Below are 26157 nucleotides of genomic sequence, written 5' to 3' on the forward strand. Positions count from 1 at the left end.
ATGGTAGATAGCAGAGGGGGTGGTGATCGGATTCAGGAAAGTATTGATACTTGCATAGATTGTGCAAAAGCTTGGCAGATGGAATTTAACCTGAACAAGTGTAAGGTGTTGGGGATGGGAAAGAACAATGAAAATAGAGATTACAGGATGCAAGGGGTAATTTTGGAACGTGTCACACAGGAGAAGGATCTGGGGTTGGTGATATGTATGGGTGATAAACAGGCAGCACAGTGCGAGGCAGCTATAGGTAGAGCAAAGAGGGTTTGAGGTTGTATTCACAGGGAGATCAATAATGAAACTAACGAAGTTGTGTTAACACTATAGTAATTTAGTGAGGCCACATCTAGAATATTGTGTACAGTTTTTGGTCACCACAACTGAGGAACGATATAGCGGTCATAGAGAAGGTACAATGTCCAGCTACTAAATTGGTTACAGGCTAGCTACACGAAGCTATAATCATTGGTTGAGCCAGACATGACAGTTTACATGGGAAGGGAGGGGATTTCAAGGGGATTTGATTGAGATTTTTTAAGGTAATGAGGAATGTGGCCAATATACAGATAGTGGACAAAAAAAGGGAAACACCAGGGTGCATGGGCTGTATACATACGATATATAAGTATGGGGCTGCCCAGCATGTAAGGTATGCCAATCTCTTCCTGGTAGTCCTCTCATCATGTATATGTAAGAGCAGTGCAGCTCAGGTCCAGAATTAAGAGCCAGCATGGCCACAAGAGGAGACCTCAGTGACGTACAACCTGGAAAGAAGGAAAGACGTCATTTAAGGGCAACATTGGGCGTAAGCACATACTCGACAAGTGTGATGTGCGGGTATTAGTCCGGACTGCGAGGCGTAACATGAGCAATGGTGGACAAACTGTATGCAGAGTTCAACGTGGGTCGTGAGCATCCAGTATTGTCGATATGGTCAGAAAGGGAACTTCACAGGGCAGGATACCATCACCAGGTTACTATGCACAAACCGCTCATAACACATGGCAACGCCCGTTTACGAGTCCAGTGGTGCAAGGAGAATAGAAAATTGACTGCCGAACAGTAGAGGAATGTAGTGCGGTCTGATGAGTCATCCTTCACCATGTTCTCGACGAATGGATGGTTGCACGTATGGTGACAGCCGAGGGAGCTCTCCAGCCCCAAGTGGCTGGTTCCAACAGTAAAAGGTTCAGGTTGTTCCATAATGGTGTGGGGCACATTATCCTGGCATGGCCTGGGTTCACCCATTCCATTAGAAGGCAGGGTTGATGCAGCGTGCAACGTTGCCATCCCAAATGATCATCTGCATCCCATGATGCAGCATTTCTTCCCTGCTGGGTGGGGAGGATAGTCTTTCAGGACAAGAATCCTCCAGTACACAGGGCATGTGTTGTAACTCGGTGTGGCCTTCTCCTGCATCAAAGTCCTTCGTGTATCCTTGTGTGTATTGCAAGCAACCAGTTATGCAACTGCTCGCAACCAGTTTTAAAGTATTTCAGCTGCATACCATCAAGGTGTGCAACTGCTAATTCAGGTGTTTACTGACGTAGACTCACATACTCTTCTGTAATGTCAACTAAAAAAATATTTCTATTTATTTTGGTTTAAACAGAAAATCTGCGGCCACACTGTTATCATCCACAGTTATGATCAGTCCTACTCACTACGTGAGTCCAAGTTCTGTACATGTGAACACATTAACAAGTACAATTTTGGATTAGACACTAATTTTTAATATCAAGCAAGCTCTACCTTAGAAAAAAAAAAAAAGAGAGCAAGCTCTCTTTCTGCTTTTCCTTTGTTCTGTAGCATCCTGATCCATTCTGTAGTCTCGCTTTTCCATGAGCCTCCACTCTGTATGCAAAAAAGAATACGCGTGTTTCATATACCTTATACGAGTACATGCTTGAGCTCCTCTCGAGAGGGAAATAGCAGTGTGACCACTCCTTGGCTTTTTTCACAAGATCTTGGCTCTTTGTTGTTCACCTTGACATCTTGTTTTTCTATATAGGTTTTCTTGGCGTATATAGGTTTTCTCTTATCATCACTTTTCCGAAACCTTGTGAATTCTTGGCTTTTTTCATTGGCATTTATGAAAATGAGGAGTGGTCACACTGGGAGATAGGGTGGTTGTTCTCAGTGCTCAAAAAACATTTTTAGGCAGTTGTATTTAACCATTGTACTGCTGTATAAAGACAAGTAAAAACAAGAAATACTTCCTCAAATTCTCAGCTTTTGTGCCCACACCCTTCCCTCTGCCACACCCTGTTCACTTATAAAACACCACAGGACGGTGAGAACACGGATATTGCTTGTTTTAATTTTGCACATTGTTGGTGATTCTCCTCACTAAAGTCTTCAACATGGTAAGTCACCTGTTACAGTATATTACGTTCCAAGTTTGGTCATGTCTGCTTAACTTTGTCAGCCACCGCCACAACAATTCCATTACTTCTGGGGTTTTTTTTTTTTTTGCTTAATGTGTTATTGTGAAAATGGTTCAAGTTGGTGTGAAATTAAATTTATCACAACAATGAAAATCATCATTTATGATGCAGTTTCCACCTGCACCTTAAAATGGGCCGTGTAGATGTTGTACTTAAATGTACTCCGACCTTGCTCTCTGGTAAAGTGCATTCCTTGCTCTTCTCTTGTACAAAAAAATGAATAAATAAGTGAATAAATATGTATATAGTGGAGACGGTGAAGTATAAATAAAGAAATAATGGTTTCTGAAAGCAAATACAATTCCTATAATAGTCTCTTCTCCAACAAAAAAGTTTTTAATTCCACATTGGTTCCGATCCCAAAAGGTGTGTCATGCCCAGGTATCATCGCATACATGTGCTGAATGTGAAAGAAATTCATTCCAGACATTTTTGAATGTTATCTTCGGACAGATGCACGGACCAACGGACAGACAGACATACACGACCCGAAATATAAGCCCTCAGACAGGCTGAAGCCAATTTGGGGGTTTAAAAGTGTTCCACTTTAAAATGAATCTTAGCAAAGTGCTGCATTCAATAATCTTTTTAATGTCTCTCGTTTTTAGCTCATGACGTAGAATATAGTTACGCAGTGTCAGAAGTTACTGGATCACATGACCCACAGGGGAGTTTACAGAGTTAGAGGATTTTATAAAACCTTTGTGCACCCCATTGTCTACTTCGTAACAATTGAGCTGACTGATCACAATAACAAATATTGCAACAACTGAGAGTTCATTACATTGATTGATCAAACCACTGTCCTCTGTTCATTTGCTTGAGCAAATCAATTGTGCCTGTCAAATGATCATTCATATTTTTTTTTAATGAATAATCGGCTTGGGGCTCATATTTCGGGTCCTGTAAATCCATTGATCTGTCCGTCTATGTCTGTTGCCTCGACTCGAAAATGTATCTGGACGCATTTCTTTCATACATGTATTCAATACTATCTGAGCATGAGCCAAATCAAATTATATGAGGATCAGAGCCAAAAGTTATAGGACACATAAATTAATTTCCGAATTTTGCCAATTTCAAAAATTAAATTTATCAGAGAGAATAGTATAGGATTGTACGAGGTTAAATGTGCCCGATTTTAATTGTTTATTAAATGTGATATTTTTAATACAAGACCATGTAATTTATATGACACATAAAGGAATTCATAAAGGTTTGTTTAACTACAAGTATAAGAAATGTCCTTCTCTTACCCTTTGAAACCTGAGCTCCTGGGACTTTCGGTTCCCTGACCCTGGGCTCCCTGGAGAAAAATCCGGTCGCTCGGGTATATGGAAGTTTGAAGAGCAGCTGGTGAACCGGCTGCTGGGGTATATAGAGGGTTGAATAGCGGCTATTTTCCAGCCGCTAGGGTTCAAAGGGATAAGTTCTGCACACTTATGGATATGTATTGAAAAGAAATAACCCTTGCTACAGCATCTTTGAGTTCAGGAATGTTCATAGGTTCTCTTGGAAAACATTTTCCAAAACGAATTAAACATTTTTTTAATCTTAATGTCCTGTTCCTTGAATGAATCCTGGTCAGAAAATATTGGAGGCCAAGGAAATCCAGATTGGTGGGAAATTGATCTACCAGGAAAGTGAATATCGCGATGGACAAACGAGCTGTACGTGCAGTTGCTCCATCACGTTGAAACCAAGTACCAGGAATGTTTCTCACATACTCCAGAAAAATGTGTTCAACATGTGTACATAAAGTTCCATATTCACAGCCAGGGGCGTCGAGAGTCGGGGGTCAGCGGGGGGGTCGCTGCCTTGGGGCCCGGGGGTTCGTTGAGGGGCTTGAGGTCAGGTCAGGCATCGGAGCATGTGCCAGAGCAGCACGTTGCTGCATCCACTTTCGGCCGGTATTCCAAGGGCCTCCATCTGGCCATACCCCAGGCAGATGACAGGCCCATCCCCATCTACTTGAGATGCCGATCAACCTACTGCAACCACGAGGCACGTGGTTGGCCCATTGGCTTCCTCCACTCATGAGACTCCCTCGCTGAAAGAATCTAGTGAGCAGAATCAGCGTCAGAAAAACGAGCCACATGTCCATACAGCCGCAGCTGACGCTCACGGACTATGCAGGTAACAAATCTCATTTGAGTCACTCTCAGCAACGCTCGCTGGACACAAAGTCCGCCCAGCGATAGCCAAGGATTCTCCGAAGAGACCTGGTACCAAAGGAAAAAAGTCTCCATCTCAGATCCTTGGTCAGAGTCCAAGTGTCGCATCCATAGAGCAAGACTGGAAGCACCAAGGACCTGAAGACTCGGACTTTCGTCCTCCAGCACAGGTACCGGCAGCGCCACACCCCATTATCCAGTGAATCCATGACTCCCCAGGCCCGACCCAGACGTCTATTGACCTCTAACTCACAGCCAGCAGGGACATGGATATCACTGCCAAGGTAAGTGAATCTCTCCACGACCTCAACATCCTCACCACAAACAGACACAGACAGGACAGCAGCATCCAAGATGTCATTGAAAGCCTGGATATAAGTTTTGACCCAGGAAACCCGTAATCCCAGTGGCTCTGACTCCTCATTCAGCACCTCGAGGGCCCCCAAAAGGATATCTAAAGTCTCCGCAAAGATGACTGCATCATCTGCGAAATCAAGGGCAGAGATCTTGACTTTCCAAAACAATGCACCACAGTTTTATCTCTGACATCCTCCCTAGAATCCAGTCCATACAAGTGCTGAAAAGTGTGGGGGCCAGTACACACCCCTGACGAACTACAGTAACAACTGGAAATAAGTCAGCGATGGTACCACCACACTTCACAGCACTCTCAGTACCAGAGTAGAGTTCAGGCATCATATTGATCAGTTTTGGTGGCACCCCACGAAGACCAAGAATCCTCCAGAAGGCATTCTGATTCACTGAATCGAACGCTTTAAAGAGATCAACATAGGCTGCAAGCAGTCACTGCCGAAACTCTCGTCTGCTTTCAGTGAGGACCAGAAGAGTAAGGATATGGTCAATCATTGACCTCTTTGGTGTAAAGCCTGACTGCTCTGGATGCTGGTGCTCAAGCAGATGGTGGTGAACCCTATGAAGAATTATCCGAGCAAAGACCTTGCCTTGCACTGAGAGCAGCGTCACCCCTCGGTAGTTGTTGCAGTCTTGGCGATCACCCTTCCCTTTCCAGAGAGGGACACCAAGGCCCTTCTTCCAGTCAGTTGGGATGATGCCTGTGTTCCAGGCAGAGCACAGAACTGCATGCAACGACACGAGTGCAGCATTTCCACCAGCCTTGAGAAGTTCAGCATGGATGCCACAGATCCCTGGAGGTTTACCCCATTTCAACCAGTTCACCGCAGCCTGTGTTTCCACAAGCGAAGGTTTACCACAGTTGATTGGAGGGTCAGCAACAGGGATTTAACACTCCTGACGTCCAACTCGACAGATGGTGGATCAGCCTGGTACAACCGCTCAAAGTAACCGGCCCAGCGGGCCTTCACTTCGGATTCCTCTGTCAAGAGCCTACCACTCTCTGCTCTCACTGCACTACACCAAGGGATGGGCTTGGATGAATGCAATGCACGAATTCCCCTGTAAGCAGGACGAGAATCCCTTGACCACAGGTGATGCTCTACCCCCTCACAGATTCCTCGCACCTAGGCCTCCTTGTCAAACCTTAGCGCACGTACAGTTTTACGCCTCAGCTCCCTGAACAGCTCAGCTCTGCCATTCAGCCTGGCTCTGCGACTCTGGTCAATGGTATCCAGTGTCCCTTAAGAGAAAAAATTCTTTGTTGCCCTCCGGTGAGTTCCAAGACATCCACCGGCAACATCAAGGATGGTGGTCTTGAAGGCACTCCACAACTCTTCAGGACCACCCAAAGCACACAGACCCCCCAAATCTCTACTCAGCATGTTTGCAAACTCCTCAGCTACCCTCTCATCCTTGAGCTTGCCAACATCCAGCCTAGGCTGGGATGGTACCATTCTCCTGGATTTAAGGTGCAACTTAAGAGTTGCCACAACAAGCCCGTGGTCAGTATTGAGGAACTGAGCACTCCAGTAGACCCTGCAGTCAATTTACATATACATTTGACTGAAATGTATATTTACATATACATTCTGGACATCCTCCAGCGACCATCAACGAGGACATGGTCAATCTCCTTTGCCACACCACCAGCGTTGGAATCCCAAGTCCAGCAATGAGCCTATGGGTGCTCAAACCATGAACCGGTCACCCTAAGTCCACGACTTCTTGCAAAGTCAAGGAACTTAGTGCTATTCAGGTTCACAGTTCCTGACCCATGGGGACCAACACACGTCTCATAACCATCCATATCAGTTCCAGTCGATGCATTGAAATTCCCTAAGACTACAAGTGTATCACGTCTGGGGCACTGATCAACCACAGACTCGAGCATGGCGTAGAATGCATCCTTCACGGTGAGGTCACTCGCCTCAGTCGGAGCATAAACAGAGACCAGGGAAATGACACCTAAGGAGTGACGAATCCTTCGTCTCATAATACGCTCGTTGACCGGTGTTACCTCAATTGTCATTGGAGTCAGCTTATTGGACACAGCGACAGCAACTCCTTGGGCATGGTAACCATCAGAGCAACCAGACCAATAGTAGGTGTAACCACCCACCATTATCTCGCCGCAATCCGGTCTCCGAACCTCAGAGAGAGCTGCAATAATGATGTCTGAACGCTTGAGATCAGATGAAAAGAGAGACAGGTGATCATCCTCTCTTCGGGATAGGACATTCCAGGCACCCACCCGAAGGGACCGCCTCAGGTTAACCCAAGGAGTCCACCGTCTGGTGGACAACACCTCAGCACCACTCCGACACACTCTTCCGCAATCTGACCCGGGAATGTTACCCCGTGGTTTCCCTCCTATCATCAAAGATTGGGGGTCCCGAAGGCTTTGCCCCAATCCTGTCATCCGGTGAGCTGCCCTGCGAAGGGAAGCTGCACAGGAGGTACTCCCACGGAGTGGGTTTTCAGATTTTTTTGTGTTCTTGTGTTTTGCGGAATGAAGGGTTTGACGGTGGCCGGAGTGCAAATCCTGCCACCAACCTCCTAATAAGAAGTAACCCAACTGCAGGAGGACGTCCGCAGACACAGTTGGGCACTAAATATGGATGGCCGTTGGATCACAAGGAGCTCCTCTGCCCTTTGACAGGTTTTGTTTTTAATCCTGCTGGGTGTCCATATCCAAACACCCTCGAAAAAACCTGGTGGGGGAGACGGTTTAGTCGCCGACAACCCGACCATGGAACAGGTTAGTACAGGTTTACATGATACCTGTAAACCTGTACTTGAGCTTCAACTGTAACTATAATTTTTAATACAAATGCAAGACAGGAAAGGTGGGGATAGGGTCCCTGAGGTTGTTTTCCTCAGGGCCCGTGCTGGCTCTCGATGCCCCTGTTCTCTGCCATCTCTTCCTTAGTATCCTAGTATCAAAAAATCTGACACTGAAAAAAAAAAATCTGATATTGAAAAATAAAGCATTATATTTCTCCTGATATATGAATATTTGATGTCAACTTATCATGCACAACTCAAACATCTTCATGATCCATAATTTTATGAGAATACCTAAATTATGGGTGAACTTGTAAAACTGGTTGTGAATTTGGCGTCCCCCACTCCAGAACCCAGCGCCTTGGGGCATATGCCCCCCCCCCTTCAGTTCTCGACTACTGGTAGCTGCAAGTAAATAAATAGAGATGTTAAAATACATTTGCTACAAACAATTTGAATGCTTTCCCTACCTAATTCACTACATTTGGCGCCTACTAAGATTATTTTTTCAAATCTGTACATTTTTGCTGCACACCATCTATGTGCATTTGGGAATCATTATTTATTTATATACACTTGAACATCTCCACCAACACATAACTTTAAATTATTTATATTTTACCATCTCCACTACCCATATATATTGTCTAATTATTTACTTTTTATGTACATTACCATCTCCACGACTCACACGTGACCCTAAATTATTTATTTAGATACACTTTACCATCACCACCAAAGATACCAGAGTAGGGCAAGATAAAGCACTCATCTGCAAACCCACACAAAAGGGTGAGGTACGCACTGGGACGGAATGGCCATCATTTTAGTAAGCAACTTCTCCGCGACGCTCCATGACCATGACATCGCTGATGTAGTGCTAAATGGTGAAATCGAGGGTTTTCTTTCTCTTTTCCTTTATAGTGCAAATTTGGGGAGGGAATATCAAAAAAAATTCTCTCCCTGGTTTTCATGTATAAATGAATGGGATTAACTTTTCATTCTGAGTGAAATGTTTCACTTTGGTGACATTATGCTGGAATCCCCGGTGTTTTTGTCACAAGGAAGGAATTAAAAAGAACAAACAAAACCAATGGATTTAAACTGAAACCTGATGATGTTTATTTTTTTCTTCTATTTAATTTCAATTAAAAAAAACAAAAAAAATTTAGGGGTAGGAAGTTAAATGGGTTGAAAGTTTAAATATATGGCATCGGTCCATATTCCCCTTTCATTTGTATTCTTATTGAGGCTTATGGTGTTCATAGATGGAGCTCCTCCCCTCACCCCCAAACACACACACACACACACACACACACACACACACACACACACACAAATGCCAGGGAATGTACACAACACAAGCAAAACGTTCAGTCCTTACAGTTCATTTACATAATCAAGATTACAACCACATCAATCTTCTCTCACATTCCTTACTCACACAATCTTGGCAGGCTTTTCTCTCTTCAGTCTTGTATTTCCAAAATACCACCATGCACATCACCAACAATCACTTTAAATGTGTATCATTCATTGTGAAGATTCTGCAAGTCCTTTTCTTCTCAGTAAGTCTTCCCTGGATGGCCTAAAGAAGATAAGTGGTGATCTATGCTCTCTGAAAAAGTTGTCAGTATAATAAATAGAATTAATTTTTTTTGTATACCTTGTTGAGAACCCCCTTATGGTAAAAGTGCTCACCTTCACCCTTTCATTCCTCTTTTTCCCCGCCTTTGGAATAAACTCCCTCACTCTATCTAATCCCATTCTTCCCTCCAGGCCTTCAAAACAGCTGTTCACCACCACCACTTATCTTCCTCCATCCAAATCCTCAATCTTTTCTACCCCCGTTAATCCACCCCAAACCCACCTCATTCAAATTCCCTGCTTTCCTTCCTGAAAGTCCCTGGAATGTCCATCTTGTATTCCCCATGTTCCCCGCCCCATCCCTCTCCCTTCCACAGATCTCCTAATGTGTCTGTTCCCCACCGTTTTGTCCTTGCCACTCCCACCCCTCCTGTCTCATGCCCCCCTCGCTGTGCGTTGTGTGTTAGCTCTCATACGAGCCTCGACAAGGTATACAAAAAAAAACTCCATTTACTATACTGACAACTTTTTCAGAGAGCATCGACCGCCACATCTTCTTTAGGCCATTCATGGAAGACTAACTGAGAAGAAAAGGACTTGCAGAATCTCCACAATGAATGTACATCCTTCAATTTCAAGCATCAAATTTACAGCTTCTATTGATACAAACAAAATGATAATCCCACATTTTCAGTCAAATGTACATGTAAATTGACCTGCATGTACATGTTGTCCAACATCTTTATGAGAACCACTTGCAACTGTCCAACTGATTCTTACTTGTTTGACACCTTTTGAACTTTTCTACACGTTCTCTTGGCAGTGGCATGACGGACACATCTGTTCTTGATCTTCAGTGTGTACTGGACACGGACGCTTACAAATGTTGCAACCATTCTGGACTTCACTCGCTCACTGTGAACGTGCAAACCCTTGTCGACATCCAGCTGATGTATGGCTTAATTGAGCAGGAGATGTATATTGTTTCGTGTCATTTTACCCTCACTGAATTCAGTGCGAAACACTTCCTCACAGTGTGAACAAAAAGTGAGCAACTCATCTGACGGGACCGTCAGAAATCCAAAGTTGGACTTGGATGTGTCGTATGCCTTGTTGTGAATGAAGAGCATAGCGGAATCATCCAATTCAGCATCACTTCTTGGAAGAGCCATTCTGCAAACCAGACACGATGACAACAAATCATGTCCACCAAGGATTTTGTGACACAGATAACCAGCAATGTATGCTTGTGTGTTCTGCTTCGGAAGGCTGAATTGAACATGAGGAATTGCAACATTTATTCTTCTGTGCAGAGAAGGTGTGACAAACTGTACTGATTGTCTCGTTATTTCCTTGTCGGTGAGACTCTGCAGCATCAGAATGAATTTGTCCGAGTCTGGTGAGCAATTTGCTCCAGCAGCTGATTTGATGAATTCGGCAACCATCACAAATTAAATCAGGTCTTTTGGACTGTCGATTGGAACAATGAATCGCTGAACAATGAGCGGAAGAACGTGACGTTGTCCACCATGCCCATATCTGACTGACGTGCACAGCTAGCTGGCATTGCTTGAGCAGTTGCTTACTAAAATGGCGGCCGAGCACATCCATTATCTACTTCTCGTTCACGGCCGGGTGGTTTATCTTGCCTTGCTCTAGTATCTTTGATCACCACTCCTTACATTCCACCTTGATTTATTCATCGACACTTTTTACCCTTTCGACTCCAGGGCTCGAGGCTGACAGGATGGCCTAGAGGTATACACGCTCACATCTCGGCTGTCTCGCCTGGGATTGAATTCCGACCCAGCCCCAGCTACATAATTGTCATTCTGATGTTTCACAAGCACGATGATTCATCAATGTGTATGCTGTCCCTCAGATGGACATTAAACTGGGTGTCCCATCTGATGGCATTAGTTGGTGGTGAGGTGTTCTATAAATTCTCTAGTTATACAATAGATTGCTTGAGGTATTGTCAAGAAATAAACTGCAATAAAAGCACAGATTTTAATTTAACCATACTGGAATTATGGTCTTTTACATACATACTCATCATATAATTATATTTCTGCCGCAGAGCACAAAAAGGCTATCTGTAGAGCAACAGCAGGATTTTATACGCATGCTCAAGGAAAATTTTGATTCTGTGGACAAGGTAAGTGAAAGAAATGCTTGTTAACGATTTACATTTATTTCATAGAAAATATGAAGCACACAAACGAAATGCATTGTTCACGATTCAATCCAAAACTAGCGAAGCATTTTATTATCTCCAATCGATAAATGGTGACTGGGGATGTTGCACATGAAGACGTAAGGGGAATAACTGCTTTCTTGGGAATGCTGTGTTAAAGTCGAGGTGAATCATTCTAATTGTGTGTGTGTGTGTGTGTGTGTGTGTGTGTGTGTGTGTGTGTGTGTGTGTGTGTGTGTGTGTGTGTGTGTGTGTGTGTAAGGGGCAGTGGAGTATGCAATGGTTACCTGATCAGTTTTCATATACCACCCCAGGGAAATGTGAAAGCAAATATGAGATATCACAGATATAAACTTCTTTCTAACCACCCACCCTCTCACTGATGTAAATGTTTAGTACTTTCGAGATGCGCTGGAAAGCTGAAATTTTACATACTGATGCAACTCATAGCCAAGATTCCAGGGGGGGGGGGGAATAAAAAACAAAGCTGTCCATAAAATAAATGTAAACAAATGTTGGCTGGTGCAGCCTCACTCCTTTCACTTACTGATGTAAATGTTTCGTACTTTCTAGATGCGCTGGAAAGCTGAAATTTTGCATACTGATGCAACTCATAGCCAAGATTCCAGAGGGGGGGGGGGATAAAAAACAAGGCTGTCCATAAAATTAATGTAAACAAATGTTGGCTAGTGCAGCCTCACTCCTGCTCAGGGAGGGTAACGTGACCAATGACAACACGTCATGTGACCTTGCACTGGCACAATCACTTGCGGGTGCTTCTCGGTTTTATGGTGATCTGATTCAAAAAGTGTCTGTGGGTTTTGTCATTTACGGACATTGTAGTTTTTTGTCGTTTATCGATGATATACAGTCATAGGAAGTCGTAAACATTTATCGTTTACAGAAAGTGCAGAGTGGGTAAGTATGACAGTGCATTTTTTAAGTATTGCATGTATACATAGATAGTCGGATCCTGGTTATACCAAACAATCAGAACAAATTTTAGTGAATGCACATATTTTCCTTGTTCTCATGATCCACATTGCTGGAAAACCCAGACATAAAGATTGCTTTGTCCTGGAAAATTGAACGCAAACACAAAGCCCTACATGAGAAAAATCATCAAAATACAGATGATACTGTTAAAAATAATGCTCAAAAACATCAAAAGAAACAAACATTTTATTATTTAAACTGTTAAGTAAAGAGCTCATTCTGATCACTCATTCTTTAGTTTCTCGATTTATTTAGCTGTCTGTGGAATGCAAGCACTCTCCACATTTTCAAATATACAAAACTCTTTCACAGTTCATTTCATCAACATGAAAAGCTTATATTTCTAACGTTTGCAAGAAGGATGCACCCCAGTATATGATTGCAGAATGTAAGTTTGTCCCACTAGTAAAAATTTCCGTGAAATAAAAAGCTCTTTATAACCACTCACTCATTCAATGACTCACCCAAGTCTTCAAACCCCTTCTCCCAGCTCTCTGCCCTTTCTTTGCCCCTCCCCCCACAACTCTGTATCCTCTCCTCCCTGTTTCTTCATCAAGTCCTCACCTCCCCCTGCCACCCTCCTCAAGCCTCAACCCTCTTTTCCAACTCTATCCCTTCTCTGCACCCCCACCACTCCAACTCTCTGTCCTCCACTCCCCCTCTGCATCTTCCTCTTTCTTCTTGAAGTCCTTATCCTCCCAACCTCAAGTCCACATAAAAGACTGCTACTCACTCTTAAGAATGCTAAGGTTTCTCAGTGAAGTAAATGGACAAAAAGGTAATCATAATATGTTGGATGGAATTGACTGCATACTTTATGGTTGTATTATTTTTCCTTCTGGTAGTGAGAACCAGAAACTCTGAGCCTCTACACTGCCCGTGTGTGCAATCTAGGCACAAAAATGCACATAACTCGAAAATTGGGTGAATATTGGTATTTATATGCCTGGTGTTGGCTTAATGGTTAGGGTGGTGGGCTTGGGATCTGAGAATCCTGAGTTCAAATCCCACTTGGCTGTTGAATTAATACCAGGTGGGGTTGACTCTGCCTGTCATCCTTCTGAGGTTGACAAAACGAGTGCCAGCTTGCTGGTATCCTGTGTCGAAGTGGTGACCCGTCCAGGATTGTGCCCAATAGCCAAGGAGACTGCTTCGGCAGCACCGACGCTCTGCACAGAGTATGGTCCCAATGGATGGATGTATGGATTGATATTTGTAGACCTCCACATGCACTGTGAAGACCCAAGGCCTCTTAAATGAGATATCATTCAGCATTATGCATGCCGTGGTTCTGACGTTTACTCCGTTCAGACACAATAGTGCAACTTGCATTTAAATGGGTAACTCGCGTGGATTGGCTCACTATGCCCGCCTCTCCATGTCATTGCAGAGATTGATGTCACAGATTTGCTATTGTCATGACCAATCATAACATAAACATTTCTTTTGCACAAATTTTTTCTAATATTGATGATATAATATTTATTTGAAATATAAAAAAGTCCAAGTGGTCCAAATGGTCAAGGGTCTAAGCTGTTTAATCTGTCTGAAGGGTGTAAGGGGTCTAAAGGGTCTTTTTGGTCTTTTGGGTATTCGGGGCCTTTTGGGTCTCTGAGATCTTTTGGGTCCTTGGCATCTTTTTGGTCTCAAGGGGGTTTAAGAGTCTAAAAGGGTCTTCAAAGGTCGAAGGGGTCTCAGCAGCATAAAGTGTCAAAAGGTACATTCCAATAGTACGTAATTAATTAATAGACTACGTAATAAACAGACACACACATACACCTCATTCATTTAGAGTAGATATCGTGCTACATATCATTTTTGGCCCCATCTCTCAATGGTGAAAAATCACTGAAAAAAATATAGTATAGTTCCAGATGCGGATTCGAATCTTCACCAAAATTGAATCAATTCGTCCTTTTCACACACCCAACCTGTCCACAAAGTTTTTGTGGAGTCCATCTATATTCTATAATCTTTTGAGATATTGTGCTGTGTATCATTTTTGGTGCTATCTCTCAATGGTGAAGAATCACTTTAAAAATTCTCAGATCCGGATCCGGATTTCCACAAAAAATTTAACCTCTTCGTCCTTGTCACACACCCAACCTGTCCACCAAGTTTCGTCTGAATCCATCCATAACCCATTTTGAGATATTATGCTATATGGCGTTTTTGGCCCGATCTAGCAATGATGAAGTATCACTTTTAAAATTCTCAGATCCGGATCCATATTCAGATCTTCACCAAAATTAAGAGTTGCTATTCTTGGCTGGTCAACTACATACACAAAAAAAATTCAGAACGATTGCTTGTAAACTGTGGCCAAAAATCGTGTGACAGACAGACAGACAGACAAAAGCGACAGACAAACTAACATACTTGGAAAAAAAAATGTTCGCTAAAAAACAAAATCGACTGACCAATATACTTAAAAATCTTCAACTTTGCAAGTAACAAACAGGGGTGACAACATAACCTCCTCTTTCCACCTTTGGTGGCGGAAGTAAATATCGATACTGAGCGCCCATCTCGTACCCTTGACTACCGCTGAACCAATATTCCAGAAACTGTACTGCATACCTTCTGATACTCCATCTACCACCATTGTGATCATAAAATGGCAGATTTTTAAAACGGCATGAGAAGAAAAATCTCAAAAAGATACGGGATAAAAAGTGAATAACTATCTATGTGGCGTTAAGTTGAGAAACATTAGCTGAACTTAATTGGCAAATGACTTTAACGGTCTTACAATTGACCATTGCAAACTGTTTTCTTTTTTCATTGTGCTTTTCATTGTCTGTGAACATTTTTTGGATGACCATGTGAAGTGATAAAAAATATATATACTGCCCAAGAAAAGTTATTCAGACAGTTAAGCTTTTCCCTTTCTTTGTCAGGATAAATCCGGTTCGCTTTCCAAAGACGAGTTGGCTGAAGTGATGAAAATGTTCACTGCATCAATGCCATTACCAAAAGGAGCATTGGACCAAATGATGAAAAGATTTGATACAAATGAAGATAACGAAGTATCATTTGATGGTAAATCATTGTATGGACAAATTTAAATATATTTTATATTATTACTGCATAACATTTTCTAACAAGTTATTGACAAATTCATTTTCTATTTCACAATATCCATTATCTTAGACTTAAGTGTCTGCAACAGTCACATTGTTATAAAAATGGTTGATTGCTGATAATAGGATTCTGCTTTTTTTCGTATAAATTGCAAAGGTGGACGGATGTTATGTTTTCATCCTGTCTGTCTGTCTGTCTGTCTGTCTGCCTGTTTGTTTGTCTGTGAGCATGATATCTCAAAAAGTTGCGGACAGATTCGAATGAAACTTGATGGACAGATTTGGTGTGTGACAAGAAAGAATTGACTAGATTTTGGTGAATATCCGGATCCTGATCCGAGAATTTTTTAAAGTGATTCTTCACCCTTGAGAGATGGGGCCAAAAAAGATACACAGCATGATATTTCAAAAAGTTGTGGACGATTTATGAGAAAACTTGAAGGATGAGTTGATGAGGTGACAATAACAAGCCAATTCAATCTTGGTTCAGGTCCGGATGCAGATCCAGCCTATCAGTGAAATACAAAACTTCAACTTCTCAGCCTGACAGATGTATGCACTTTACCGAGTGCTGTTCTAGCTCCACATGGCATTGATGTTTGCCAAATGTTCTCTTAATCACAATTGGCCATGTGGTGATTAAAGAGATTTGACACCAATCATTCGGAGTATCTGCAACCATAGTTTATTCGTCAAATCAGGTCAGGTATGGGAGCATGTGCCGCAGCAGCGCATTTCTGTATCCACTTCCCGCTGGTCCTCCAGGGGCCTCCATCTGGCCATCCCCCAGGCAGATGTCTGGCTCATCCCCATCTTCTTGAGACACCGATCAACCTGCTGCAACCATGAGGCATGTTGTCAGCCCGTTAGCCTCTTCCACTCACAGGGATCCCTTGCTGAGAGAATCTGGTAAGCAGGATCAGCATCAGGAAAAAGAGCCGCATGTCCATACAGCCACAGTTGAAGCTCACAGACTATACAGGTATCAAATATTATCTGAGTTTCTCTCGGCAACCGCTTGTTGGACACAAATTCTGACCAGCGATAGGGAAGGATTCTCCGAAGAGACATGGTACTGAAGAAGTAGTCTCCATCTCAGATCCCTGATCAGAGTCCAAGTCTCACATCCATAGAGCAAGAGAGGAAACACCATGGACTTAAAGATTCAGACTTTCATTGTCCTGCATACGTACCGACAGCACCCCATGACTCCCCAGACCCGAACCAGATGTCTTCTGACCTCTGGCTCAGAACATGCGGAGACATGAATATCACAAGCAAGGTAAGTGAATCTCTCCATGACCTCAACATCCTCACCACAAACAGGTACACACAAGTTAGCAGCATCCAAAATGTCACTGAAAGACTGGATCTTAGATTTGACCCAGGAAGCTGATAATTCCAGTGGCTCCAACTACTTCTCATTCAGCACCTCGAGGGCCCCCAAAAGGATATCCAGAGTCTCCGCAAAGATGACTGAATCATATGTGAAATCAAGGTCAGAGATCTTGATATTCCCAAAAGATGCACCGCAACTTGATCTCTCAGACATCCTCCCCAGAAAGCGGTCCATGCAAGCACTGAAAAGTCTGGGGGGCAGTACACACCCCTGACAAACTCCAGTAACAACTGAAAATAAGTTGGAGATGGAACTACCACACCTCGCACCACTGTCAGTACCAGAGTATAGTTCAGAAATTAGATTGATCAGTTTTGGTGGCACCCCAAGAAGATGGAGAATCCTCCAGAGGGCATCCCAAATCCCTGAATGAAATGCTTTTTGGAGATCAATATAGGCTGCAAGCAGCCCCTGCCGAAACTCTCATCTGCATTCGGTGAGGACCCAAAGAACAAACATACGGTCAATCGTTGACCTCTTTGGTGTAAAGCCCGACTACTCTGGATGCTGGTGCTCAAGCAGATGGTGGCAAACCCAATCAAGAATTATGCGAGCAAAGAACTTGCCCAGCGGCACTGAGAGCAGCGTCACCCCCAGTAGCTGTTGCAGTCCTAGCAATCACCCTTCCTTTTCCAGAGGGACAACAAGGCCCCTCTTCCAGTCAGTTTAGATGATGCCTGTGTTACAAACATAGCACAGAACTGTGTGCAACGACATGAGTACAGCATTTTCACCAGCCTTGAGAAGTTCAGCATGGATGCCACAGACCCATGAGCTTTACCCCTTTTCCACTGATTCACTGCAGCCTGTTTCCACAAACAAAGGTGGTTCTCAGTTGATTGGAGGGACAGCAATAGGGCTAATTACACCCTTGACGTCCAATGCAACAGATTGTGGATCAGCTTGGTACAGATGCTCAAAGTAACTGGCCCAGTGGGCCTTCACTTTGGAAGACTCTGTCAAAAGCATACAACCCTCCGCTCTAACTGCGGTACACCGTGGGATGGGCTTGGAGGAACGCAATGCACAAATTCCCCTGTAAGCAAAATGAGAATCACTTGACCACAGGTGATGCTCTACCCCCTCACAGATTCATTGCACATCAGCCTCCTTGTCTGCCCTCAGCACATGTAGAGTTTTAAGCCTCAACTCCCTGAACAGCTCAGCTCTGCCATTAAGCCTGGTCCTGTAATTATCGTCAATGGTATCAAGTGTCCCTTGGGAGACAAAGTTCTTCTTTGCCTGATGGTGGGTTCAAAGACATCCACCAACAACATCAACGATGGTAGTCTTGAAGGCACTGCACAACTCTTCAGGATTCCCCAAAACACCCAGACCCCCCACATCCTTACTCAGCTTGTTCACAAACTCCTCCTCAGCTACCCTCTCATCCTTGAGCTTGCCAACATCCAGCCGAGGCTGGGATGCTCCCATTCTCCTGGATTTACTCTGCAAATTCAGAGTTGCAACAACAAGCCTGTGGTCAGTATGAAGGAACTGAGCACTCTTGTAGACCCTGCAGTTCTGAAATAATCTTCCAGTGCCCATCAACGAGCACATGGTCCATCTCCTTTCACACACCACCAGCGTTGGAATACCAAGTCCAGTGATGAGCCTGTTGGTGCTGAAACCATGAACCACCCACCAGAAGTCCACGACTTCTTGCAAAGTCAAGGAAGTTGTTATTCTGATTCACAGTTCCAGACCCATGATAACCAACACATGTCTCATAACCATCCCTATCAGTGCCAGTCGATGCATTGAAATCCCCCAAGACTAGAAGAGTATCTCACCTGGGGCACTGATCAACCACGGACTCGAGCACGGCATAGAATTCCTCCTTCACAGTGAGATAGTTTGCCTCAGTCGGAGCATATCCAGAGTCCAGAGAAATGACACCCAAGGAGTGATGAATTCTCAGTCTCATAATGCCTCAATTATCATGGGAGTCAGCCTATTGGACACAGCCACAGCAACCCCTTGGGTATGGTAACCATCAGAGCAACAAGACCAGTAGTAAGTGTAACCACCCACCATTATCTCACCATTGTCCGGTCTCCAAACCTCAAAGAGTGTTGCAATACCTATGTCCAATCGCTGGAGCTCAGATGATAGAGACAGGTGATCATCTTCTCTTGGGGATAGGACATTCCAGGCACACACCCGAAGGGACTGCCTCAGGTTAACCTGAGGAGACCGCTGTCTGGTGGACGACACATCAGCACCACCCCGCCACACACCACCACAATCCGACCCAGGAAGGTTACCCCATGCTTTTCCTCCTATCATCAATGAATGGGGGTCCTGAAGGCTTTGCCTCAATCCCATCATCCGGTGGGCTGCCCTGCGAAGGCAGCAGCACAGGAGGTACTCACATGGAGTGTATTTTCAGTTTTCCTTGCATTTTTTAAAATGTGTTTTGTGGAATGAAGTATTTTACGGTGGCCGGAGACAAAATTCTGTCACCAACCATCTCGTAAAAGGTAACCTAACTGTAAGAGGACATCCGCAGACACAGTTCGGCACCAGATCTGGATGGCCATTAGCTCACAAGGAGCTCCTCCACCCTTTGTGTAATTAGTCCTGTGTATAATCAGGATATCTGAGGCATTTTATTGAGAAGAGGCTTTGAGATATTACAGGCCAATGAAAGGCTGCAATCATTATAATTTCATGAAATCATCCCTTATAGAACTCTTGTGAACAGAAGTAATCATTTTCTTTGAGAACTGTTGATATGCAAGTTTAATCATTTTGGGCTTCGCCAATTTTGGTCCCCATAACTTTTGAGCATTATATTGAAAGGCCTTTGGGGAGGGGGAAGGGTGCAATATTGGAAGCAGCAACACCATTCCAGAGTGTGGAGCAATATTCCATGACACTTTGGATGAACCCTTTATGCAGCATTAAAACAGAAGACAGTCGAGGTAGGGTTTTGCCCAGAGAACTCTGAGGTGGAAGTCAGGTTTGGATGCCAGTTTCGTGATATGATGTTCCTCAGCCCGGTCATAACTGCTCGTGAAGCAAAGCAGCTCGAGCACATGACTGTACCTCTCTCAGGATATGTGAATTTTCCTGCCTGCCCTTGTCATGGAAGGACAAATTGAGAATATGGGGTTTTTCTGCACTATAAAATATGTTCCAGGGAGATGACCAGTTGCTTATTTTGTCCAGATCAACAAAGAGGGTTGCTGTCAGCCTGCTTGAAAGATGGATGCAGAACTATCCTGTACAGAGTAGAGTTATCTGCAATGCGAAGTAATGGATTTTCCTGTGATTTGGACATATCATTGATGTACTGTATAGTAAGAACAGGATTGGTCCCAGAACACAACCTTGAGGGAAGTCTTTAGAAGTGCAACATGGAATATAATTTTGTCCAAAGCAACCTGTTGCTTGTGAGTACACAAGACTTTTGATATTCAGCCTCAGAGGGAATTCTGGATATCATTTGCTCACAGTTTGGAAATCAGGACAAGATGCCAAAAAGAATCAAACACATGGGAGATGTGCAGTAAGACAGCCGTATAACTGCTTGTTTGAGACTGAAGGCTTTGCTCTAATATGCTAATATTGCAAAAGCATCACGAGGAAGGTGGAATGACATGAGCAGAACCCAATCTGATCATTGGAGATCAGAGTTAGAGCAACAATGAGTCTTGAGGTCTGCTGTAGTTATCAAGTCCATTATCTTGTATTTGATGGTGAGAAGCCAGGCTGGTCTAAATGGAGATGCAATGATAACTGATGGAGATGGAAAAAAACAAAAAAAGTAACGAATCATCACCATTAAGGCATTTTGCAAAACACACATTTGTAACAGAAATGGGCAGTGGGGGACACATTAATTCTCAAGGGCTTCAGTTAACACAGAAACATTTGACAATTGTAAAAATGAGTTACAACAGATCGACAAAAAAAACAAGCAGTCATAGACTGGTACTTACGAAATCGTCAACTTGACCTCTGACCTTGTCTAATAAAAGCTGTCTCTAGAGAAGGAAGCGACGCAAACCAGAAGTTTCTACGATGATTCTGTACCAAACCATCAAAAATCGAATGTTTTGGATGTTTGACCTCACTGTGACCTTGACCTTTGACCGATTTTGACCAAAATCTAATCAGCGCTAGCCACCACCCTCCTGAATCACGTGGTGTAACTTGACATTGGTAGCTTCTTCCGTTCTCGAGTTATCATTTTTTGGATGTTTGACCTCACTGTGACCTTGACCTTTGACCGATTTTGACCAAAATCTAATCAGCACTAGCCATCACCCTCCTGAATCACGTGGTGTAATTTGACATTGGTAGCTTCTTCCGTTCTCGAGTTATCTGTACCAAACCATCAAAAATCGAATATTTGACCTCACTGTGACCTTGACCTTTGACCGATTTTGACCAAAATCTAATCAGCGCTAGCCACCACCCTCCTGAATCACGTGGTGTAACTTGACATTGGTAGCTTCTTCCGTTCTCGAGTTATCATTTTTTGGATGTTTGACCTCACTGTGACCTTGACCTTTGACCGATTTTGACCAAAATCTAATCAGCACTAGCCATCACCCTCCTGAATCATATGGTGTAATTTGACATTGGTAGCTTCTTCCGTTCTCGAGTTATCTGTACCAAACCATCAAAAATCGAATATTTGACCTCACTGTGACCTTGACCTTTGACCGATTTTGACCAAAATCTAATCAGCGCTAGCCACTACCCTCCTCAATCACGTGCTGTAATTTGAGATTGGTAGCTTCTTCCGTTCTCGAGTTATCATTTTTTGGATGTTTGACCTCACTGTGACCTTGACCTTTGACCGATTTTGACCAAAATCTAATCAGCACTAGCCATCACCCTCCTGAATCACGTGGTGTAATTTGACATTGGTAGCTTCTTCCATTCTCGAGTTATCGTGCCTACAAACACACAAACAAACACACAAACAAACACACAAACAAACAAACAGAAACGGAAGTCATCAATATACTTACGAAATCTTTTGATTTAGTAAGTAATAATCCATCCCGTAAAACCAAGCTTTGTTGGGAGTGAAGCATATCTGTATCCAAAGCCTGAAAACAAAAAGGCTTTGATTGAAACAGTAATAATTGACCTTATGCAAGGAGTTCCCAATCAGGTGTAAATTGACATAAAAAAAACAAGGACAAATGTGTCCAATAGCCACGTCATAAAGGTTTTGTCTTCACAAGAAGAAGAAGAAGAAGAAGAAGAAGAAGAAGAAGAAGAAGAAGAAGAAGAAGAAGAAGAAGAAGAAGAAGAAGAAGAAGAAGAAGAAGAAGAAGAAGAAGAAGAAGAAGAAGAAGAAGAAGAAGAAGAAGAAGAAGAAGAAGAAGAAGAAGAAGAAGAAGAAGAAGAAGAAGAAGAAGAAGAAGAAGAAGAAGAAGAAGAAGAAGAAGAAGAAGAAGAATGCGGAGCTCTCTTAGAGCCAGCATTCGCAACGCGACGCGACTAAAAAGACATTTATGATGTACCAATCTTTATGTGTGTCACTCATTAAAATAAATTTCAATTAGCCAAATGCAACTTTGATATATCACTTCAATCAAAATGAAACTTGTAACCCAAACAATATTCTATTTTGGTTACACACACACACACACACACACACACACACACACACACACACACACACACACACACACACACACACACACACACACACCTAGGAGAGAAAAAAAGCAGGGGGCGGGGGGTATGAAAAAAAAGAGTTGGACACATTGGGCATCGATAAAGAAGGCTCATCAGAATGGCGAAAAAGAGGTCAGCTCAACTGGGATGGAGAACGAATCATTATAAATGCCCAAGACCAAAGACACTACACAAATGGCTTTAAGAAAATGGCAGGACTGAGTTAATCAGATAGGAGTCGGTTCTGCAAGGTAGAAACAGAAAGTGTGACCCACCTCCTATCTTGATGTAAAAAAAACTCATGTCAGAACAGCTGTACACACAAAGGCACAACAGAGTATGTTGAGTAATCAACTGGCACATCTGCAGAAATTTCAATGCCCCAGTCACAAAAAACTCATGATGAAAACATGAACCAAAAAGCAATAATTGAAAACACGGAAGTAATGCTCATGTTCGACCTCATGATTCCATCAATCATGAACATGGAAAGCAAAGCATTGAGACCGGATGTAGTCCTGAGGTACAAAAAAAGAAAAAGAAAAAACGGCAGTGCTAATTGAGGTGTCAGTACCCAGCAATTTTGGTCTAAATGATGCAAAAAATGCTTTTTGGTCTAAATAACCAAATGCCAAAACCTCAAAAATGAAGTGAAAATATCCTGGAAGCTGAAGAGCACCGAAATTATACCAGTAATAATTGGAACAACTGCAATGATAAAAGAACCTCACGGATATCTTAAAAATCCGTGCCATGGAATATGACTCCAAACAAACTGCAGTTGGAAGCTGTCCGGGGATCAGTGACGATCCTTGAGTCCTCGGGCCAAAACTTTGAGAACAAAAAAAAAACTTCACAAATTGGTCCATAAATCATGATCGCTTACTGAAACGGGGGTGAATACTTCGAGATCTAGAAGGACCCTGTTGCACCTTATAAAACCCACATATGGAGATAACAACCAACAACACACACACAGACACACTTCTGAGCTAGACTGTCAGCTCCAGGAAGGTGTTGCCCCAGGAGCCAGTGCCTCCATGATTATTTATGCATTATTTCTATAATATATGTAATCACCACCTTTAAAACCGATGACTGATCATAATTAAATATAAAGTTAATTGAATCAGGTGCTGATATTCCATGAGTTTGTCATGTGTTAGCATTATCTGACATGTGAGTCATGGGCAAGCAAAATATAAAAATATACCATCAGAGATGGGGAATCCCCCACCATTGAATGAAAAAGGTCATACATATTCCAGATAATGAGGGAGGTGAATTGGAAACAAGACACCATTTGGTCATCATCTCGAAAAAGTTCCCCAGGGGTGAGGAACGTAGTAACCAAAAATAATTGAAATCAGATAAGTGGTTTTCCATTTATTACAAAAAACATTTTTTTTCAAGATGTCCACCCCAGTCGGCCATCTTGGATCCGGCCATGCCCAAAATCAATAGGGTTCTTCCTTTTCAGGTAGCACATGTGTGACCCAAATTTCAAATCGATATGGCGAACAGTTTATGAGTTATTGCACTCACAACTATAAATGTTGATGCCCGGACAGATGGACGGACGGACGGACAGCCGGACGGACGGACGGACAGCCGGACGGACAGCTGGATGCCCTGGGTGACAACAATATCCCCCCTCCGCCACGTGGTGGGGGATAAAAAACACTCTCCATCTCCACTCCTCATTTTTGGCCTTGTAAAAAAATTATCAGGATTTGTAATCTTAAATTTCATATTTGAGATGAAGTGCAATTGGTAAAGAATGGCAAATTGATAGACAAAAAAATAATCCATCCTGTAAAACCTCGCTTTGTTGGCAGTCAGCCAACATTCTGGCATATCTGTTTTGTGACCAGAATAATGTTTATTGCATTTGCTGTTGAATTTTATATATATATATATATATATATATATATATATATATATATATATATATATATATATATATATATATATATATATATTTATTTATTTTAATTCACTTTGGCCTTGGGGGATTAGGTAAATGGAATAATTGGCTGCATCAATAATTATTGGACTTTCTCAAGAAATGTAACAATTTCAAAAAAGTGGAGTGGGGCTTAATTTTACAAAACATCGGGAAGTGGTTTTATTGCTTTGCCAATTTCCAATGGTGGATCAGTCTCCGAATTGTGAGTATCCCATTTGTCGAACCCTTTGAACACCACTCATAACATGATGGCTTGTCCACTACTGAGTCACACTCCTTGCTCCATTGCACTCATGCTTCACACTTTTTGTGCCCCATTTTCTAATTGTTTGGTGTTTGCAACATGTTTACTCTATAGTAGTAGGTATACTGCTCGTTTTAACCTGGTAACTAGAAATCACAAATTTCAAATATACATTTCCTCCATTTAATCTCTGATAACAATGAATATTTGTCATGATAAAATTTGGGTAACTTATCTCTTTGGAAAAACATAATTCTAATGAACATTTGTGTCTGTGCCCAAAAATGTATGCTTTTCTGTACGATCAATTGACTGTAATTTTACATCTTGTTTGGTTCAGGCAAGCTCGAGTGTTAAGACGTAAGACTGTTAAAAGTTTTGAAGGTGTGGATTAATTTGATTTCTTCTTTCCACAGAATTCAAAAATTGTGTTTTGCGGCAATTCAAAATGCAGTGATGAAAGAAATCAATGATGATGCTCCCATCTTTCTACCCTGCTGCTTTTTTTTTTAATCCTGAGTATTTAAAAATGGATATCACAGCATACATTGTGGTCATCTTCAATAAAACAATGCATTACATTGCTGTTTGTATCTATCATTAAATAGCATCATCATCATATTTTATTTTGAGAAGGGTCTGTTTCTTTGTGGGGTGTTTTGACTTCTATGCACTCCTGAACCACTGGATGAAATGAGTTGAAAACTGGTGGTTTTACTCGTGGTATGCGCAGGAAGGTTTTAAGCAGTAAAAATAAAACTTGATCGTAGTCCCGAGGGTTCAGGATGGCAGAAGGACCACAATTGTATGTAAATAGGTATCATGTAGCATCTCTCCTGGCGGGAGAGGGATGACTTCATAATAAAATACATCAGTTCTGAGGGAATTAACCCATGTGTATGATTGGTTCTTCGCGAGTAATTTAAAATAGTCACAGCAGGGGGTCCCGCAGATGCAGGCCCTTTGCGCCAGAGGTCCAAGACCTCCACGAATGGCCAAGCAATCCTGCAAGCTTTTGCAAGTGGACAGCACTTGCCTATCTTTCCATGCTTTAATCGCAGGAACACCTTTTCCAATTTTATATTCCCCAAAGGCCATTAAAATGAATTCCAAAACTGGTGATTGGTCCGAGCGTGCATGAAGGCAAGAACACATTCTTTATGATTAAAATGGTTATTTAAAGCAATATGGGAGGGAAGACGAGATGCTAATAATAAATAAATGGATAGACCTGGCGCTCAAAAGACTAATAAGGGAGC

General features: G+C 42.6%; 2 protein-coding genes across 2 annotated transcripts in view; one reads left to right on the plus strand and one right to left on the minus strand.

The window, feature by feature from the left end:
* Positions 1-746, minus strand: part of LOC147032883 (coiled-coil and C2 domain-containing protein 1A-like) — a 121993-nt gene extending 121247 nt beyond the window's left edge. Inside the window, exon 1 of the mRNA XM_085870843.1 lies at positions 614-746. Within this exon, the coding sequence (XP_085726969.1) occupies positions 614-641 (28 nt within the window). The 5' untranslated portion in view covers positions 642-746. The remainder of the gene's footprint in view (positions 1-613) is intronic.
* A 1467-nt stretch (positions 747-2213) lies between these two features.
* LOC147032884 (calhepatin-like) lies at positions 2214-25519 on the plus strand. Its single transcript, XM_085870852.1, has 4 exons — positions 2214-2363; positions 11445-11522; positions 15458-15599; positions 25315-25519. Exons 1-4 carry the CDS (start codon positions 2361-2363, stop codon positions 25353-25355), a joined length of 264 nt encoding a protein of 87 aa, XP_085726978.1. The 5' UTR covers positions 2214-2360; the 3' UTR covers positions 25356-25519.
* The last annotated feature ends 638 nt before the right edge of the window (positions 25520-26157 follow it).

This window comes from Eptatretus burgeri, chromosome 2 (assembly GCF_056783735.1).
Source record: "Eptatretus burgeri isolate ZD-2024b chromosome 2, Ebu_testis_v1, whole genome shotgun sequence".
NCBI lineage: Eukaryota > Metazoa > Chordata > Myxini > Myxiniformes > Myxinidae > Eptatretus > Eptatretus burgeri.